General features: G+C 37.9%; 1 protein-coding gene across 2 annotated transcripts in view; it reads right to left on the bottom strand.

Annotated features, from left to right (window-relative positions):
- The window catches only part of Mospd2 (motile sperm domain containing 2), a 42,977-nt gene that overhangs the window by 6,774 nt on the left and 17,337 nt on the right, over positions 1–18,866 (bottom strand). For both annotated transcript variants that reach the window (XM_057759824.1, XM_057759825.1), the window contains exons 5-12: positions 18,678–18,832; positions 14,579–14,639; positions 11,294–11,332; positions 8,119–8,243; positions 4,686–4,862; positions 3,876–3,988; positions 1,430–1,526; positions 424–520 (exon numbers count right to left, since the gene is read on the bottom strand). In XM_057759824.1, the coding sequence (XP_057615807.1) occupies positions 424–520; positions 1,430–1,526; positions 3,876–3,988; positions 4,686–4,862; positions 8,119–8,243; positions 11,294–11,332; positions 14,579–14,639; positions 18,678–18,832 (864 nt within the window). The remainder of the gene's footprint in view (positions 1–423; positions 521–1,429; positions 1,527–3,875; positions 3,989–4,685; positions 4,863–8,118; positions 8,244–11,293; positions 11,333–14,578; positions 14,640–18,677; positions 18,833–18,866) is intronic.

Here is an 18,866-nt window from a genome sequence, read left to right as displayed (position 1 = left end):
ATAATCTGCCCCTGAACAATAAAGGGGGCATTCTTGGGGAATTCAAGGATGACCCGTGTTGTTGTCACTCTGTCTGTGTGTGCCTGTGTATTTTAACCTCCAGCCCCTTGCCTGAAGCTCGGTGCGCGGCATTGGAGGTCTCCACCGAGATTTCGGCACATACGTACCTTCATACGCATCCAAGTATAAGTTCTTTCTTAAAAAACAAAGGAAACTCCAATAACAACAATAACCCCCCACCCAAGAAAACAAAATAAAACACCACCCATAACAACCAACCAACCAACCAACCAAAAACGACCAAACTGCAGCCAAATAAAAGCATACACAAAGTCCTATGGAGTCCATTATATATTGGCCAACTACTTCTGAACATGAGGCATTAAGAATACATGAGGAGAAAAAGAAGGCAAGGCAGCTCACCTCCATGTGGAGAAACGATGATATCAACTGAAGCTCCAGGGTCGCAGCTGCTGTTGCTTGGCTTGACTCTGTACTTCTCTGGGGCAGTAGTTCGCACCTATTCAGAAACAGCACATAACCTCACGCTGCTTTAGAGGAATGGTTTAAGAATGACTTAAAAAAAAAGAGCAGCTGCACTCCGGAGTATAGACAGGCGGATCTCTGTGAGTTCGAGGCCAGCTTGGTTTACAAGAGCTAGTTCCAGGACAGCTAGAACTGTTACACAGAGAAACCCTGTCTCAAAACAAACAAAAGAGCAGCTAATAGACAATGAGTGAAGTCTATGCATCCGCCTTGGTTGTTGCATGGAGAATGCTATTTGTCTTCACTGATAAAATAAAAACATCCCGAGTTATTTAAAACCCACTTTAAAATCCTACTGACACTTGGCCTTCCTCTCTCTCTCTCTCTCTCTCTTTTGGAAACAGGGTGTTACTTTGTAGCCATTGCTGGCCTGAAGCTGGCTATGTTGGCTAGGCTAGCCATAAACTCATAGAGATCCACCTACCTCTGCCTCTCATGAGCTGGGATTAAAGGCATGCACCCCCACACCTGGCCCTAGCTTTCCTCTTGTATGTAAACATATATGTGCACATGTGTGTGCAGTCCCAAGGAAACCTTCATTAGATGAAACATCTGGTTTCCAACACTGAAGGATAAAACAGTCAAATTGAAAGTGTCTTTTCCCTCACATTTCATAGAACCTGGAGTGTAGTTTCTATTGGACCCGCGTGGATCAGCAAATACGAAGTGTAGGAGACTGTGCTCACTATAAATAAGCCTTACTAGAAGGGATAGGACAGGGTTCATAGTACTAGAAATAAAAACAGAGTACAAGCTGAGTATTTGACACACACTTGCTTATTGTCTGACTTCGACTCTTTCTGTAAGTATATGGCCCAAATCACTTGTCATTGTCTCACTCTCACAATTTATTATGGCTTTAAATTGTTCATTTTTTTTTTACCTTAAAGGCCACTATATTTTTCGTGACGTTTGTCAACACTATTAGAGTTTTCTTCTCTCCAGACTCCATGCTTCCAAAATATAATTCTTCAGCTGGGCTAGATGGATAAACAAATAAGGCATTTGTAGTACTCAGACTAAATAGCATTATAATCCTTAGTCTGAAAAAACTGCTTGGCTGAGAGTTTATGCTCATTTGTATGAAGAGACTTCCTTATACAAGATGACTACAAAAACAATTACCTAATATAATTTTGTACTTTAAACTTCCTGATGCTATGCATGCTAGGAAACACTATGGTTTTCCCTAAGGTTAGAAGGAAAACAGGAAGGAACAGGAGAATTCTGAAGACACTGAATTAACCCTATAATCAACACAATCTAAGGTGGATCTGTGTAAGCTCTCTGGGAGGCTGTGGATTATAATAAAGAAAAAGCACAGCCCCCAGTGCTGCTTCAGCTCTCCCTAACTACAAACACATTAGATTTGAGCAGCCTTTTTAGACCAACAAGAAGAACATAATCTTGCAGAATCATTATTAGGGATATATTTATGTAACAGAATAATTTCTTAGTACACAATGGCTATTCTGAGTAATTTGGAGTAGCAACCGGAGGACAGTTAAACTGGTAAAACTAGGAAGCCTCAAGCTTCCAAGTATGCTATTACTGCTACTGTAATATCTATAACCTAAAATGAAAAGATTCAATTCTCCAGAAAAATTGTATAGTTTAACATTAGCCAAACTATCAGGTGCCTCAAAATTACAGGAAGGACACTTGGAGTAGTGTTTTTTCTTTAAATTGAAAACTGAATAGCTTAAGTGCTTTTTTTCAAATAACTCTAAGTGTGTGAATATGTGTGCCTGTGTGTGTATGTATTTTAAAGTTTTGAGACTCTTTAGGTAGCCCAGGCTAGGCTCCAAGTGTGAGCCTCTTGTCACTTTTTTGGTTTTTTGAGACAGGGTTTCTCTGTAGCTTTGGAGCCTGTCCTGGAACTAGCTCTGTAGACCAGGCTGGCCTTAAACTCACAGAGATCCTCCTACCTCTGCCCCTGAGTGCTGGGATTAAAGGCATGTGCCACCACCACCCAACAAGCCTCTTGTTTCTTAAAACTTCTGGAATTGAAGGCCTGCATTTGCAAGCCCAGATGGAGCTATGTTTCTATCTGCTCTGTTACACAAGAAATGTCTTCACACCAAGGATATCCATTAGTCTAGAGAAGACCTGTGGTTCAGAATGAACTTGCCCACCGTTGGGCAAGATAACAAACATACAGGACTGCTTAATTCCTTTAGGAGACATGAAAACACAGTGATGGTATAGATGCTAGAGCGTGTCTCAGTAAACACTATAAAAATCAGGAGCAGCTTAGGGAGATGACATTGGCGGCGTCCTTGTGTACGTGAAGGAGCAGCTCTGCGATTCAGGGCCACAGGGAGTGAGGTCATGTTCAAAGTGTAGCCCTGGAAATTGTCCTATTCTACCCTGCCTCCTCAGCTGCTTTCACTGGTAAACCTCAGAGCTGCAGGCTAGGACCTATGCTTTGGACGGTCCTTCTGTGAAGCATGAAATATTGACTCTTCAAAACTAGTAAAAGAAAAGGTGCAAACACACAAACTCCAAAGGGGAAAAAGGCAAAGAAAAACCATGGGAGACAAAATTTATGTTGTGTGTCTCTCCTTTACTCGCATACATACACAGACAATGGCAATAAACCCAAACCCAACACCACCAAGAATCAAGACACATGTAAACAAACCAGTTTTATCAATTAGAGAATTTCAGATTACATTTTTTTAGAAGTATAGCTGTATTGTTGATGGAAGATGTACTCCAATAAACTCCAAATACAGTTACACAAGAAGGTTTTAAGGAAAAGGACAAAAATGCCATAATTAGGTCATCACTAACTAGTGTTGGTATAGCAATATTGCACATAATAATACAGGAAATAGTCCTGGGCTTTTTTTCAGTGCTAGGGATCAAACTCAGGGCTTTACACAATTCCACCAATGACCTGGACCCCCAGCTCCCAATCCCAAATATGGATTAGTGGATTAATAACAAAGAACAGAGAAAAACATGTCTGAAATTAGGGTTTCATCAAAACCCTATTTTCCAAGAACATGCTGGGCTTTCAGAAGGTCAAATTGACAAATACATCCCCTTATTTCTACAAGTATCAGTAATAGAAACAAATGCATCAAGATTAGTAAATGAAGATTGAATATTACTATCTTAAGTGAGATGAGGGCTTTGACACATATTCAGTGGAAAAAAAAAGGTAGGTAGAAGCGGTCACTAAGGCTGGAAAACAAAGCAAATTGTCCTCTGAACAAATTGTACTCTGTACTCTTAGGCAGCTTTCTTAATCTTGCAGTCCTCCTCACCCCCAAGACGATCAACAGAGGTTACAGCAATGCAGTGAGTAAAATCTTTGTTACCTGATGTGTAATAAGGGCCCTTTAAAAACACTCAATGGCTTTTTAAAAGTTTTCATCTTTGAATCAACTTTTTCATTTTCCTCTGTTTTGGAAGCAGATTCAGTTGGGCTAGTCTAAAGATTAAACAACAAAAATAGAAACAAAGGAGAAAAGATGACGACATTTTAGTTCTAGTTAGACATATCTTTAGAGAACAAATAAACATCTAGATTCAATACAAATTAGTTTTTAACATGTTTAGCATGCCCGAATGCCATGTTTAACATATATTGACATGACCCTGAAAAACATTATATGATTCTCTTATAAACATGACATTATTGAAGATATTTGTTCTAAATTACAATGTACTTATCAAGCAAGCCCTTGCTAAGTTTTGTAAAGAGTGACAATTATCAAGCCCTTCAAAATGAGATAAAGAGTAACTTCATCCAGGTGAAGCTTTATATTAATCAGTTTTATTTTATCTTAGATAAATAAATATATTTTTGACAAAAATTCCTTCCAGATGTACTTTGCCAAGTTATACATAGAACATGAACTCAGCTCTTTTTACACGATAGAAAAAAAAAAAAGATACTGCAATTCAATTTACCTCCTCCTTCATTTTCTCGAGAAATATGTGGAAGCAAGGTTGGGTTATCTCAAAGACACAGGCAGAGCTGGGGAGACATCAAAGCACTTCCCCCGTTCGCACTGGGGATCGAACCCAGGGCATCATGCATGCTGAACAAGCGCTCTACCACTGAGCTACGGCCCAAGTTTTAGATGACAGCTTTTGATTCCGTTTGACTTTATTCCTAACATTACCTTTTCTGACAGAGCTGGTTGTTCTTCGTTAGAAACTGGTTCCACGGTTTCCTTACCATCCCCTTCTATATCTTCCTTGCTTGAGGTTTCATCCTCACTGGCAATTGGCCCATTCTCACACAGAGGTGTCTGGAAGTCATCATCTACCAGTGGTGGGTAGCTATACTTGAAAGGATCCTAAAGGAGAGAATTTTCCTTATCAGCCTGCTAGTAATGTAGAGAGAAATAATTCTCTCATGATATATTAAAAATTGATTACTTTAGCCAAGAATATATGCTTAATTAGTGAAATAAGGAAAAAATGTGATTCATTTCAAACTAGAAAGGGAAAGGGCAGTAAATAGAGATAATTATGAGCTATGCAAGAAAAAAATCAATCAAGTTATATCTTTAGCTCACTCCACAGCAAAAAAAAAATGTTCAGATGACTAGAAGCATTAAATGTAGTGTGTGTATCTTTGTGTGGTTTTTAAACCATATATTAAAACAGAAGAGAAATAAAACAAATCCACAAAAATCTAAATAAGGCAGATTCACCTATACAACACAGAACACAGATAATGCAGGACTAGTGACAATTGGTTCTCAATGTGACTCAATGACAGAGTACTTCCCTAGCATGTTGGAGAACTTAGGTTCAATGACTAGCACTAAGAATTGACAAACCTCAATCAATTAACAAAAAATTAAAAAAACATATTACTAAAACAAAATATAAAAAATACAAAGAGGGCTAAAGATGGGTTAAGTGACTGCTGAGCAAGTACAAAGACCTGAATTTAGATCCCATGTGAAAAGGCATGAGGTAATACTTGCCTGTAATTCCAGTACTGGGAGGCAGACAGGAGGACCCTAGGGATTTAATGGTTACCAAGTCTAGCTAAACAGTAAGTTTCAGGTGCTGTGAGAGACCCTGTCTCAAAAACTAAAGTGGAGAGCAATAGAAGAAGACAGGTAATGTTGAGCCCGGGCCTCCACATGTACAGGTATGGACACACATGCACACATACTTATACACCACACAGAAGCAAGCAGAAGCAAACACAAGGGCTGGAGAGGTGGTTCAGTGCTGAAGAGTGCTTCCTGCGCTATCAGGGACCAGAGTTTGGATCCCAGCACCCATATCAGGATGCTCGCAGAGAACTGTACTTGGGACTACAGTTCCAAGGTATTTCTTTTGGCCTCTATAGGTACCTGCACACACACACACACACACACAGACACACACACACACACACACACACAGAGACAGAGACAGAAAGAGGCAAAGACAGAGAGAAAAGAATGTATCTTAAAAAAACACAAGTGAACAAAACACATGAAGAGGTAGGCCTGATAGCTAAATATGATAATTATATGCCTATAATTATCATAGACTTCAGAGTCTAGAAGAGACTCAGTCTCAAAACAAAAAAACATAAACAAAGAAGGGGATAATTGCAATGATGGTTTACTTTAATTACAAGCTTAGTATATGAAATGCAAAATATTCAGTTTTTCTAGGTTAAAATGTAAACTATAAAGTTCCAGAATAAGAAAGGTACAGACTTCAAATTAAATTATTTGGTTTGAGTCTCTTTTGATTAATGAAAACAAACAGAAGAACACTAAAATTCTCATCCTGCTAGTCCTTGGTTCTCCTTAAATACAATTTGGTCAGGCAGGCAAAATATACTTGCAGTTATTTACATAGGTTTCACACTTTAGGAAAAGTCAGTGTCATATACATTTTCACTGTATGGAGATATTAAAAAGAATTATTTGTGATGGGGAATCAGCATGAAGTCCAGGCTGGCCTAGAATTTGCAATCATCCTTGGGTCCTGAGGTTACAGGTGTGTACTGCCACATCTGGCCACAACATTAAAAACTTCAAACACACCCACCCATTCCTGACCTCTGTTAATAAGTAATAAAAATCAGTTCAAATCAATTCTGAGGGCTGGGAAAATGCATTTGCCTAGTGTGAATCTGGCCCCTGGTTTGATTCTTAACACTTACAATAAAGGAAAATCAATCAATCAAAAGCAAACACCCATTCCAAACTTTGGAAGCACATTTTAAAGGACACATTTCAAATTAATAAGACTACTGGATAGGAAAGACAGGGGAAAAAAAAACAAGAACACACATCAAAAGCAAATTCAGTAACTTATGGTTCGTCTTAGATGCTGGAACACTGTAGCACACAGGCAGAAGCTTGCCACACACACATTTGGAATGATCTCCCCACTGTGTGGTAAAGAAAAACCTGATAAATAAAATAGTGTACAAACACACTACCGATGTGGGATTCCTCTCCCACCACCTATTAGATGAGTACATGCGCAATACACACCCCTGGAAATTAAGATATGGAATGCAATCATGGAAGGCAATAGGGTGGTTGAGACAAGAGTAGAAGACTTGTCTGAGTACTTGTTTCTGAATATACTTCTGAATCCTAAATGCACGTCAGCTTAGACGCTCATATATATATATATATATATATATATATATATATTGCTATTCAAAAAAGTTAGTGGACTTTGAAACTTAAGTATTTACACCATTGCATCCTTTTGGGGGGCTATCAGTGATCCTTCCTTGGGCATTAAGATATGGCAAGGATCTCCCTGGGAAGGGGAAATAGAATAGATTTCACAGGCAGCCTGGGGGCAAGAGGGGATGCAAACAGGAGGGATCAGGTGAGGGGATGGAGGGAGAGAGTATGGGGAGAGACAACTGAACTCTAGGGCATCTGGGGCCTGATGGGAAATAGTGCAGTGGAAACTCCATGGAATCTACAAGGGTGACCATATCGAGGACCCCTAGTAAAGGAGTCTCTGGAGCCTAAACCAGCCATCCTCCTAAACAAGGCAAGACTTCTAGTGGTGGGACTGTGACCCTAACCCAGCCACAAAACCTTCGACCCATAGCCTGCACTGCCTGCAAGATGTGCTGGGACAACAGTGGTGCAGAACTTGTGGGAGTGACCAGCCAATGAAAGGAGCCCATGCCCAACACTGCCAGGATGACCAGGAACTGAAGGCTGGACTGCCCAAGGACCTAGGATAGACAGACTGTTCAAATGGAAAAAAAGTCAATGAAATGATTTCTAATAATATTCTGTCATACTCATAGATCAGTTCCTAGCTCAGTTGCCATCAGAGAGGCTTCTTCTGGGAGCTGACGGGAGTAGATGAAGAGATCCACAGCCAAGCCAAACATTAGGAGGGGCTTGGGGGAACCCCGTGTAAGACGGGGAGGAAGGACCATAGGAGCCAGAGGTGTTGAGGACACCAGAACACAGCCCGTAGCTATGGTTGGAATGTATTGTATGAGAGAAGAATAAACAAAAACATTTTTAAAAGATACAGCCTTTTCCTTTTGAGTACACACTATAGAGTGCTATTGGTTACTGTTAGTCTATAAATGCCAAAGACTGTACTTACTGTCCCACCCATGTGGGGAGGCAGGTATTCCACATTGACATACTCCTGGATTTCATTTTTACTTGTAAACTTCAACAAACTTACTGCTTCTGGGCCAAGCCAGCTTTTCACAATTTTGAAAGCAGCTGAGGGAAAAACAATCAAGTCACAGAGCTTTACCTGCTTCGTCAAGCACTTCATTCTATGTCCCAACCCACATCTCTTGGAACCAGTTTGAACGAGGAGCTGTTAATGTGTTTCTTCTGAGGCAGGGCACGTACCATTCTTTAATTCCAGGGGGAGGCTTTACGGTAGGCACGGCCCTCACAGGTTGCAAATATCCCATGGGGATTCAGGAAGACTCAATTCCCCTGAGGCTCACTGAGCAGCTTTTCAGGGCTTTGACCTCTGACCACATCTATCAGTGTGGCCTCTCATCAGCTATGACTCTGAGACAATGGACCAAACTGCTCGGTGGTTCAGGAAGGAATTGCATGATGTCGTGAAGAATCTTTTACTTTGTGCTTCTTCTGATAAACCCTCAATTTGAAAACCCTCCTCAAAGGAAGAGGCAGAAACAGGAGGAAGAGGCCCTGCTCATTATGGGTGTGCGCCAGAACCAGCTTCCTTCCTGACTCAATACTCTGCATTTTTCCCAGGCCTCACCGTTTATATAACCACGAGCAAGACGCTAAGAATAAACTACTCTCAGGCACAGCTTGTTGACAGTTCCACTTCTGTCCCATGCCATGCCCTTTGTTTTATACTCAGTTTTTAAAATATTTCTGTTGGGAGATTTAACCCATTTGGAAAAAGCTGAAAGCAGAATGCTCCAGTACATGTGCAAACGTGACAGTAGAAAAGAGGGGGAGAATAATCAAAACATTAAAGTGTGCTTTAGAAAGTCATGGTTTCCGTTAATTCTGGTTCACTATGATTTAAGCTTTTGTTCAAATACTATTTAAACTTTCCTCTTCAATTTAAAACAGCTTGTGACTTGTCAAGATTACAGTCATGCTATTGAAATTAAATGAAGTGTTAACTCTTTTTTTTCATGCCAGCTTTATTGAAATAATTTACAAATGATTCTAGCCGTGGGTTATCATAAATGTCAAAACCCTCTGTTCTGTGCAGTTAAAAATTACCCTTACCTAAAGAGAGGTCTGGCCTTTGCTCCCAGCTTCTGGGAGGTAGCCTTCCTATTTGGTAGGATTGTCTTTTTTTAGTCTGGGGGCCTTAGTGAGAACAGCATGATTTTGGATTTAGGTTGGGAAACCAACATGTGATTTAAGGTAGGGGCAGTGGGCCATGAAGTGACAACCACAGGCAAAATCAATCATGCCCACATAATGGAGCTCCAAGACAATTTCTGAGCACCAAGGCACAAAGGCTTCAAAGAATTTCCTTGGTTGGCAATACTACACATGTGCTGCTCATCCTGAGGCTGACAGAGAGATCTGTTTCACATTTGGAGCGTCTCTCTGAATCCGTTCCTTGCAATAAATCACAAAAGTGAGCATCTTTGCTTTCAGTGGGTTCTACCAGTCACAGTGAATGATGGAACATGAGAGGCATTTGGGGAACTTCTTGAGTTTTGTGGAAGGTAGCCTTGTATGAACTGCTAGAATCCTTTTAAAATCGACTGTTTCAACAGCAGTTTCTGGTCCTACTTTTTAAAACATTAAGGAAATATGGTATTAGATTTTTTTTCATTTTTATTAATATGGTGTATTACACTGATTTTCCCAGTTGGACCGACTTTTCATTCTTAAGACAACTCCTGTTTTGTCACGATTTGTAATGCTTTTTAGGGTGTGTGTGTGTGTGTGTGTGTACACGCATATGCATGCATCTGGGAGCCATAAGACAATTTTAGGGGTCATTCCTCAAGAGTTATCTGCATTGTTTTTTTGAGACAGGATCTCACCAGCCTGAGCTCATTAATTAGATCAGACTGGCTAGCCATACTGCCCCAGAGTTCTGCCTGTGGGTACCCTCACCCCGCACTCCCAATGCTAAGGTTATACTATGACTGGCTTCTTTGCACAGGTTCTTGGGGGATTAAACTCAGTTCCCAAGCACTTTACCAACTGAGTGAGGCATCTCTGTAGCCTATAATGTTTTCTATATTGCTTTGGCTACAGTTGGTTAGCTATGGCCTTCTGTAGCACTAGGGGTGGGGCTTCACACAGGCTAGTCCACACCCCTAGTTATAGGCCCTTCAGAGGACTGGCGCATCTCTAGGTGTAAGGGGTTGTAGTTTGTAGTTTTCTTTTCATCTGATGTTTGGTGTCAGGCCTGTACTTACTCATAAATGAGTTACAAGCAGTCTTTTGTGGCCAATTTTTAGAACTGTTTACAAAGGATCACGGTAAATTCTTCAACTGTTTCATAGAATTTGCCAGAAATGCCACCAGGGCCTGAATGTTTCTTTGTGGGATTCTTTTGGGGGGTTGTCGGCTACTACTTCTGATTATTTTTGAGTCACTTTGAGTAGTCTACGTCTTTCTAATAATTTATCAGTTTCATCTAGCTTTCTAATTTCATCGCTAAAATTATTTTTTAATTCCATAAAGTCAGTAGTGACCTCTGTTTTTTGATTTCACATTTTACTAAGTGTTTCTTTATTCTTTACCAGTATTAAAAAGTTTGCCAGTCAAGAAGTTTTCACAGAACCGAATTTCAGTTCATAGCGTGACCCTACTGTTTGCTGTGCGTGCAATACCAATGAAACCAGAACGTTGAAGCAGCAGAACTCCCTTTCAGATCGCTCCGAGGAACATTATGACTGTCAAAAAGGGCTATGTGACTACAGTGATTTAGAGTGACTCAGATTCCTCCCACCTTGTTCCTCAACACTTGAAAGCCCAAGAGAAAAGCTAGCCAACGCATGTTTTATTAGATACCCTATGCGTGGGAAACAGAACAAGGCTTCTTGTCATTGTTTTGCCTACATGGCACATTATCTTGAGGCTGGTTTTAGAAAAGACTAGTGGGAAAACTCTCAGTGTCTCAGAAGAGAATGTCAGCCCTGTTTGTTTAAAAGCAATCTTTCAGTACTCCGGCTGTAGCCTCTTAAGAGTACAGAAGTATAATACACATATTTTCCTAAACAGCTGTATAAACATGGCTGAACTGGCCAAGTAAGACACAAAAAAAACAAGATGCTGTAGGAAAACACAAATAATATACTCACCATTCATTATCCAAGGCATATCAAAGATCACTATTTTTGCTGAAAGACGGAAAAAAAAACATCACTCAGTTCAACTTAGTACATTTAGATTACTCCACCAGTTTGACCTTATCTAGAAAAAAACCACCACGTGAGGGAAAATTGAGCTTATTGGCCAAGTTTTAATTCAAGGACGTATGGGTGGTGCTGGGACTGACCAGCAGCTCACAATGGGGAGGGGTCCCAATAATGCACTGTTATTGTCCTTTGGCAAACAAAGCATTCCTCTGTTCATTTGCTGATCTCGCTGCTTGAACAAAAGTACACAGGAGAACAGTTAAGGGGACATGCGTGTGACATGTCAGATCAATGTTGAAAGCAACTGCACTTTAAGAACAATATTTTCATGCCTAATTTATGGCTTCCCTTATAAAATCCTTGAGATTACAGCGTTAAACTTGTCACAGAGCTGCCCCTTTCTTCTGGTTCTAAGAAACGGAAACTATGTTTTCTTAAACGTTATGAGCCCAGGAAGCCAACACTTCCGAAGTACAGAGAACTGTTATTTTACATATGGAACTGAGGCTCTTAAGTAGCACAATCAACACCTCTGAGGGAAAAAAAAATCAGTAACCACAAAGGAGATTTGTGATAGCCAATTCGTTCTTCTATTCCAGATGAACCAAATATGTAATTTCCCTCTTCTCTGAGCAGAGACTCCCATAGAAGGTGACACGGAACTAGCACGAAGTAAAGTGCACAGAAAGAACATGGCATCAGTGAGAGGTAGCCTGGCGCTCAGTACTTCTCTTATTCAGTGGGGCTATAATTAAGGTGTAATAGTTCATGGCAGGTTTTGAAGAACTATCAGTTTAAGAGCCCATAAAACCAAATGTCTGCAAAACCACATTATTTTGGTAGAACACGGACACAATCTATAATTAACTGAAATGAACAATATTACCGTTCACTTTTATATGAACCCATGAACAGCCCTTTCAAAATACTCCAGGACATATCTGATAAATAACCATAGTTATATTTTTTTTCTCAGTGTCTCATCACAAATGCTTTTAAGTATTTCAGTCAACAGGTATTTTAGAAGGTTGGGTGTATTTTATAATGTAATATTTATATTAGTATTATTTCTGCATGGCTCAGCACATCCTTTAGATACCCTAATAAACATTTCAGTTTTGTTTTGTCCATAAAAGAAGCAAGTTAATATCATGAAGTAGTAATTCTAGAGTACCCATTGATGGGCACTGCTCAGCAAAACTTACTGAGTCAGGATACGTGACAGATACACAAGGAGTAATAGATCATTCAATTTCCCAACCTGGGCACAGTCATTTTCTTGATGAACATTCACAAACATTCTCTAAAGAGATTGCAGTATTGGGTTGTAGGTGGTGCTGATTCTAGACATCCATTATGGTTTGGGTTACCCAAGAGACCCAAATTGTGGTATCTCTCAGGAATATGTACAGGCAGTTTTGTAAATTACCACTTTGATATCCTTTTGCCTCTCCTGCCCTTTCAATTTTACTGAACTGGAGTTGAATATATTTGACTGTTTATGTTGGTTGGTCACTTATTTTCCCCATGGCAAAGCCATTACATAAATCCAAGAGATGAAAAATGTGCACATAAGACTTAGGAGTCCGTCATTTGTATCATTAATGGGAGAATTACCACTAAAAACAAACAAAACAAGGCGGAGGATGTTAGTTCAGTGGGATAACACTTGCCTGGCACGTACAAAGCCCTGGCTCCAATCTCCAGCACCAGAAGCAAACAAAAGACTATGAAGCTCTCTAAATACCAGAGTCAAATGTAGTGCATTCTTATTCAGTATTTTCCTAGTGCCAATTTGAAAACAGCAAGTAGTAACATCCTGCATTTATTTAATGTAAAATGTACCGTATCAGGACTCCTAATCTGCTTTTGCAAGCAGCAAGTTCCATATACTAAATATAATTTTAGACAAAGATCAAGAAAAACGGGCTCAGGTTGCAAATAAATATACAATTGCACACAGCTGTGTGTTAGATGCTATGGAATATTTTGGTGTTTAGAATGTCACTTGTACAAGTAACTGTAAAGGAAAACTACTTCAAAAAATTGTCTACCATGATAAAGATTTACAGGTCTACCTAGGAATACATTTAAAGTGCTTCATCAGCAAACAATGTTCCAGGTAGGAAACTCTACAATAGAAAGCTTTATAATTTTTGGACATAATCTATAATTTCATCATAAGATATTTTTATAATTATTAGTAATGATTTTATAACCTTGTATATATACAAGTACATATGTATCATACTTCTTATGCTTTATATTAGGGTAGCACACATCATAGAAAAAACAGAAACTATTTTACTGATCTTTTTCTAAAAATCAGGGTCAATGATTACAGAATACATTCATGTAACAATAATGGTTGATTGTATAATCTACAAACTGACTAATAAATTTTTCAATATTATTTATTTTAAAATAATTGATTTCCTAAGATTTTATATTTCTCATGGTAACATGTTAATTATGCTCTTTAAAGTTATAATACAGATGTAATATGTATATATATATAGCCTGATTTAAATAATCATGAAAAAACATCAAGATGCAGATTAAGAGTTTTATTTTATAGGAACTTTGTAAAGTTGATGACATACACCAAGTAATCCTAATTCCAACCTGGCAAATTTTTTATTGCAGTGTTATAATGAAGAATATGGTGTAAAGTATATACAAATATGAACTACCAGTTAATTGATGTCTAGAATAACTTTTTAAACTGTCAATTATGCTTAACAGCATTGCATAAAGAAAGAAATACATTTTTAATTTTTGAAATAAATATAAATAAAGACAGGATAGACACAGTCTAAATGATTTTTCATGAAATGCCTCTTGATGCTGAACATCATTCAGTACATTTACAATATATTTTGTCATTATTCATATGGAAAAATTTGTATTTTCCCCTAACTGAATATATTTTCAATCTAAAAGGATGTGCAAAGTAAGTTTTAATTATTTTTCATATAATTACAACATCATGAGAATCACGTAATACTTTTGAAAGGATCATACTATTTCCATAATTCTTATGTACAATTTGGATGTTGTCTGTGTTAACTTCTATAATCATGACATTGTTTAACTCTACTATATTTATTATAAAATATAAACAACACATGTCTTAATCACTTTACCTTTATTTAATAAAGATAATTACATATATATATATATATATATATATATAAAGATATTTTTATAAAGGAGTAAGTTACTTACAGAGGTATTTGGGGTAATATACCTTAAAGCAGTTGATGATAAAGCGTACAAAGTCCATGTCCTAAAATAAAGATTAAAGATTTGAGACTTTAGAACTTCAAATTAGGGAACTTCAAATTACACATTTCTAAAGGTGATAAATTATTAAATACAAATGAGATTACTATTGTTCTTAAAAGATAAGCCATTATAAATATCTAGAGACCCAAGGGTTAAGGTTTTAGATCATTAAGCTAAGGATTGGCTCTGAAATTGAGTTGAAGAAGTTAGACACTTACTGGTATTTTAAAAATTATTTGTATTACTTCACACTAGTTTTATGCTTCAGGCTACAAGAGCTATAGGGTATGTAAAAGTTACCCCCACAGAGGCTCTAAAATTCTAGTTAAGAACTAAAGAATTATTAAAAAGGGTATACAGTTTATAACCTGATTAACTGGAAAAATATATATGCATTCATTTGTAGCTATACATATATACGTTATAGTTAAGTATTTACTTTCTAAATCTAATTTTTACCTTATAAGAGTTTCAACAAGAATACGGTATTAATATTTTACATAAGATCCCACTGATCAGACGTGACTGTTTACTTTTGATTTAAGAGGACTCAGATTATTTTGTTTTTGTTGGTTTTTTTAAGTTTATAATCAAGTGCTGTTCATTCATTCCAATTGTTAGGAGACTGTATTAAGCAGCTGTCTGGTTAGTTCTCCTGCTTGATATATACCAACAGGAAATTAGGTCATTAGGGATATTTTTCATGTTTCATTTCCCCCATATTATTCCATGCTAGCAGGCTGTTTCATTAATCCTGTTTGGCCACCTTATAAACACTGCTAATTTGAAGAGTTAAGCAGACAAGCTGAAATCCAGGACAGCTACTAAAGAGCTGGTTATTCTAGATGGGACAAGCTACAAAGTCATTCCTAGCATATGAGTTGCAGCACCTTTAATTACAGTAAACTGAAAGTAAGCATCCTTAGCCATAACTATTTAATATGGGAAAAGTCCTAGTATATAATAAATACATTTCGAAATGATCATTATATCCACTGGACATAGTTTCAAAAATCTATATAAAGAGTCAGAGAAAGGGCTAAAAAAACTAGCTGAACTATATGCTCAATGTCCCTTATTTATGGCTAGAAACCAATTATGAGTGAGTACATCCCATGTTCCTCTTTTTGGGTCTGGGATACCTTACTCAGGATAGTGTTTTCTATTTCCATCCATTTGCATACAAAATTCGAGAAGTCATTGTTTTTTACCGCTGAGTAGTACTCTAATATGTATATATTCCATACTTTCTTCATCCATTCTTCCATTGAAGGGCATCTAGGTTGTTTCCAGGTTTTGGCTATTACAAACAATGCTGCTATGAACATAGTTGAACAGATACTTTTGTTATATGATAGGGCATCTCTTGGGTATATTCCCAAGAGTGGTATTACTGGATCTTGGGGTAGGTTGATCTCAAATTTCCTGAGAAATCGCCACACTGATTTCCAAAGTGGTTGCACAAGTTTGCATTCCCACCATGGCGGACAATGAAGGCTGATGAGAAGCCAAGAACAATGGCACTAGGTTTCGATCCTAATACATGAACTGGCTTGGTGGGAGCTTAGCCTGTTTGGATGCTCACCTTCCTGGACCTAGATAGAAGTGGGAGGACCTTGGTCTTCCCGCAGGGCAGGGAATTTGGACTGCTCTTCAGTATCGAGAGGGAGGGGGAATGGAGTGGGGGGGAGGAGAAGAAGAGTGGGGATAGGGGGAGGGTAGTGGGGGGAGGGGGCAATATGTGGGAGGAGGGGGAGGGAAATGGGAAACGGGGAGCAGGTAGAAATTTTAATTAAAAAAGAATAAAATAAAAAAATAAAAAAAAAATAGCTGAACAAAATTTTGGTTACCTACTTTAAAAGCAGGACCACTCTCAGATACTCTTACTAGTTAGTCTTCATTTAGTAGTCATTGCCATCATTTATTCAGTTGAATGTCCTTGTTCATAAAAGCTTGAGTTACTGCTAATTTTAGGGGACTTGATGTCAGTGGTGTGTGTCTACACTGGGCACCACATAACACAGCTCCATGAAACTGATGGAGGTGGGTCATCTTTCTATCTGTTGTTTCATTGGTTAAGTAATAAAAAAACTGCCTTGGCCCATTTATAGGCCAGCCCTTAGATGGATGGAATAAACAGACAAAATGCTGGGAGAAAGAAGCTAAGTCAGGAAATCGCCATGATTCTCCCACTCCAGACAGACGCAAATTAAGATCTTCCCTGGTAAGCCAGCTTGTTGTACTACACAAAATATTAAAAATGGATTAAATCAATATATAAGAGCTAGCCAATATGAGGCTAAAACTAATGGGCCAGACAACGATCAAAAAAATACAGTTTCCATATAATTATTTCGGGACATAAGCTAGCCATGCGGGCGGCTAGATGCCGAGGACACAGCCCTGCCACTCTTATTACAACATGAAACAGCCTGTTTTATCATTTCTCAGGGTGCTTTTCAGAACGGTGCCCTTATGTAAAGTGTTCATTATCTGATGACGCATGCAAGATTTTTCTTTCTAGTTCAACTGCTGAGAATGGCTATATTTCTCCTCAAATTCTGATTATTTAAAGTCTAGCTATTTGTATGATTTTAAGTGATTTCATTCTTTTAGCTAGGAAGGTCAAAGGCTATTGTCAACATGGCAGTCCAACTCTTACTAAAGCATTTTTATGCATCTTTATCAGCTGACTTTGTGAATCATAAAAGTGTCCTATATAAAAAAGAAATTATCCAATAATGATTTAGGTGCTATATATCACTAATAATGACTGAAATATGCAATAGTACCAATAGTCTTTCTTTACAAATTAGAAATGACATTATGTAAGGTGTTTGAGAAACCATCAGATAGCTCCTGTCAATTCACTATATTGGGTAACAGAAAACATTAACATACATTGTTCATGGTTATGAGGTAATAAATAGGCAACTTTGGTACCTAAAGAACAACAGAATCATAGTCTATCTTTATTGAATGTTATCTAAGTAATTTTAGTTTCATTTAGAACATAAAACGTTTTACTTTGTAACTTAAAACCCACTCAATGGAAATTACATTTTTTAAAACTGCAGGGAATTACATTTTTAATGTGAGAAAACATTCTGCCACTTCCCTCTCCAAAAGCTCTTTTGATTTGTTCTTGTTTAAATCTAAGACATCATTATTTTGGGCTACACACCAACACACATACTGTAATAAAATAAAAATAGTTCTTTTGATCTTAAACAAGTATTCACTAATATTATTAAAGTTCTCCACAAATACCAACATATATAGTTACGTATACCTTATCAATTAGGTATAACATAATTTACCATTTTGTCATGTTGGCCATCTAGACTTTTTCCTACTCATTATTTTTCGAGACAGTCTCACCGTGCTGTCCAAGCCATCCTTGAATTCCTAGGTTTAAATGATCTTTATACCTCAGCTTCACAAGTATACATAAGATAATGTATTATTATTGTAACTAGTGATTTAACTAAGTTTTAAGGCTGGTAAAATCCCCAAGATTACTAAATAAAATGAACAAATAAAAACATTCAAGAAGTATACACAAGTGCCCGACAAAAGCACAGTGTGTTACATGAGGGACACCCACATGAATATCTTGTACCTTTAAGACAAGGCAGAAATATAAGATCACAGTATTCATGCACATATTCAATACTTAGTGACTATGTTATTCTGTGCCAGGCATGGTGGTTGGTGCTGGGGCATATTAGCATGGTCACAAAGTTCAGTGTTCATCACGATGACCCATGTCCTACTGGCCTCCATGTCTTACCTCTTCGCCTTTCATAACAGACATGAACCATTGTTAGGAAACATTGTACCCATACCAAATACTGAAGCAAATTGAATTCTCGGCAAACCCTATTCCACATTTGGCTTCACATAGAATGCAAGGGGAAAAAAATAATCCTTTTGGATTCTGCTAGCTTTATTACAACATTATTTGGATGGCAAGAATACAGGGAAAACAGAGGAAACCAGAACAAGGCACGATTTAGGATTAATGAAGAATGCTTACTATGCTATTGAGTCCAGTTTCTGACATGTCAAACATCACCGTGATAGGCTTCCCATTTTCTCTCTTGGCATATCGTTCCAACCAGAACGCTATGAGCTTCTTTTTGTCCATTATGGTTTTCTGGTCTTTTATATGATACTTCACTCTGATCCAGACTTTAAGCAAAGCAGCAGATAAAAAAAATAAGCA

Source organism: Chionomys nivalis, chromosome X, assembly GCF_950005125.1.
Source record: "Chionomys nivalis chromosome X, mChiNiv1.1, whole genome shotgun sequence".
NCBI classification, from domain to species: Eukaryota; Metazoa; Chordata; class Mammalia; order Rodentia; family Cricetidae; genus Chionomys; species Chionomys nivalis.
Note: the sequence above shows the minus strand (reverse complement) of the source record. Positions and strands in the feature narration are given on the sequence as shown.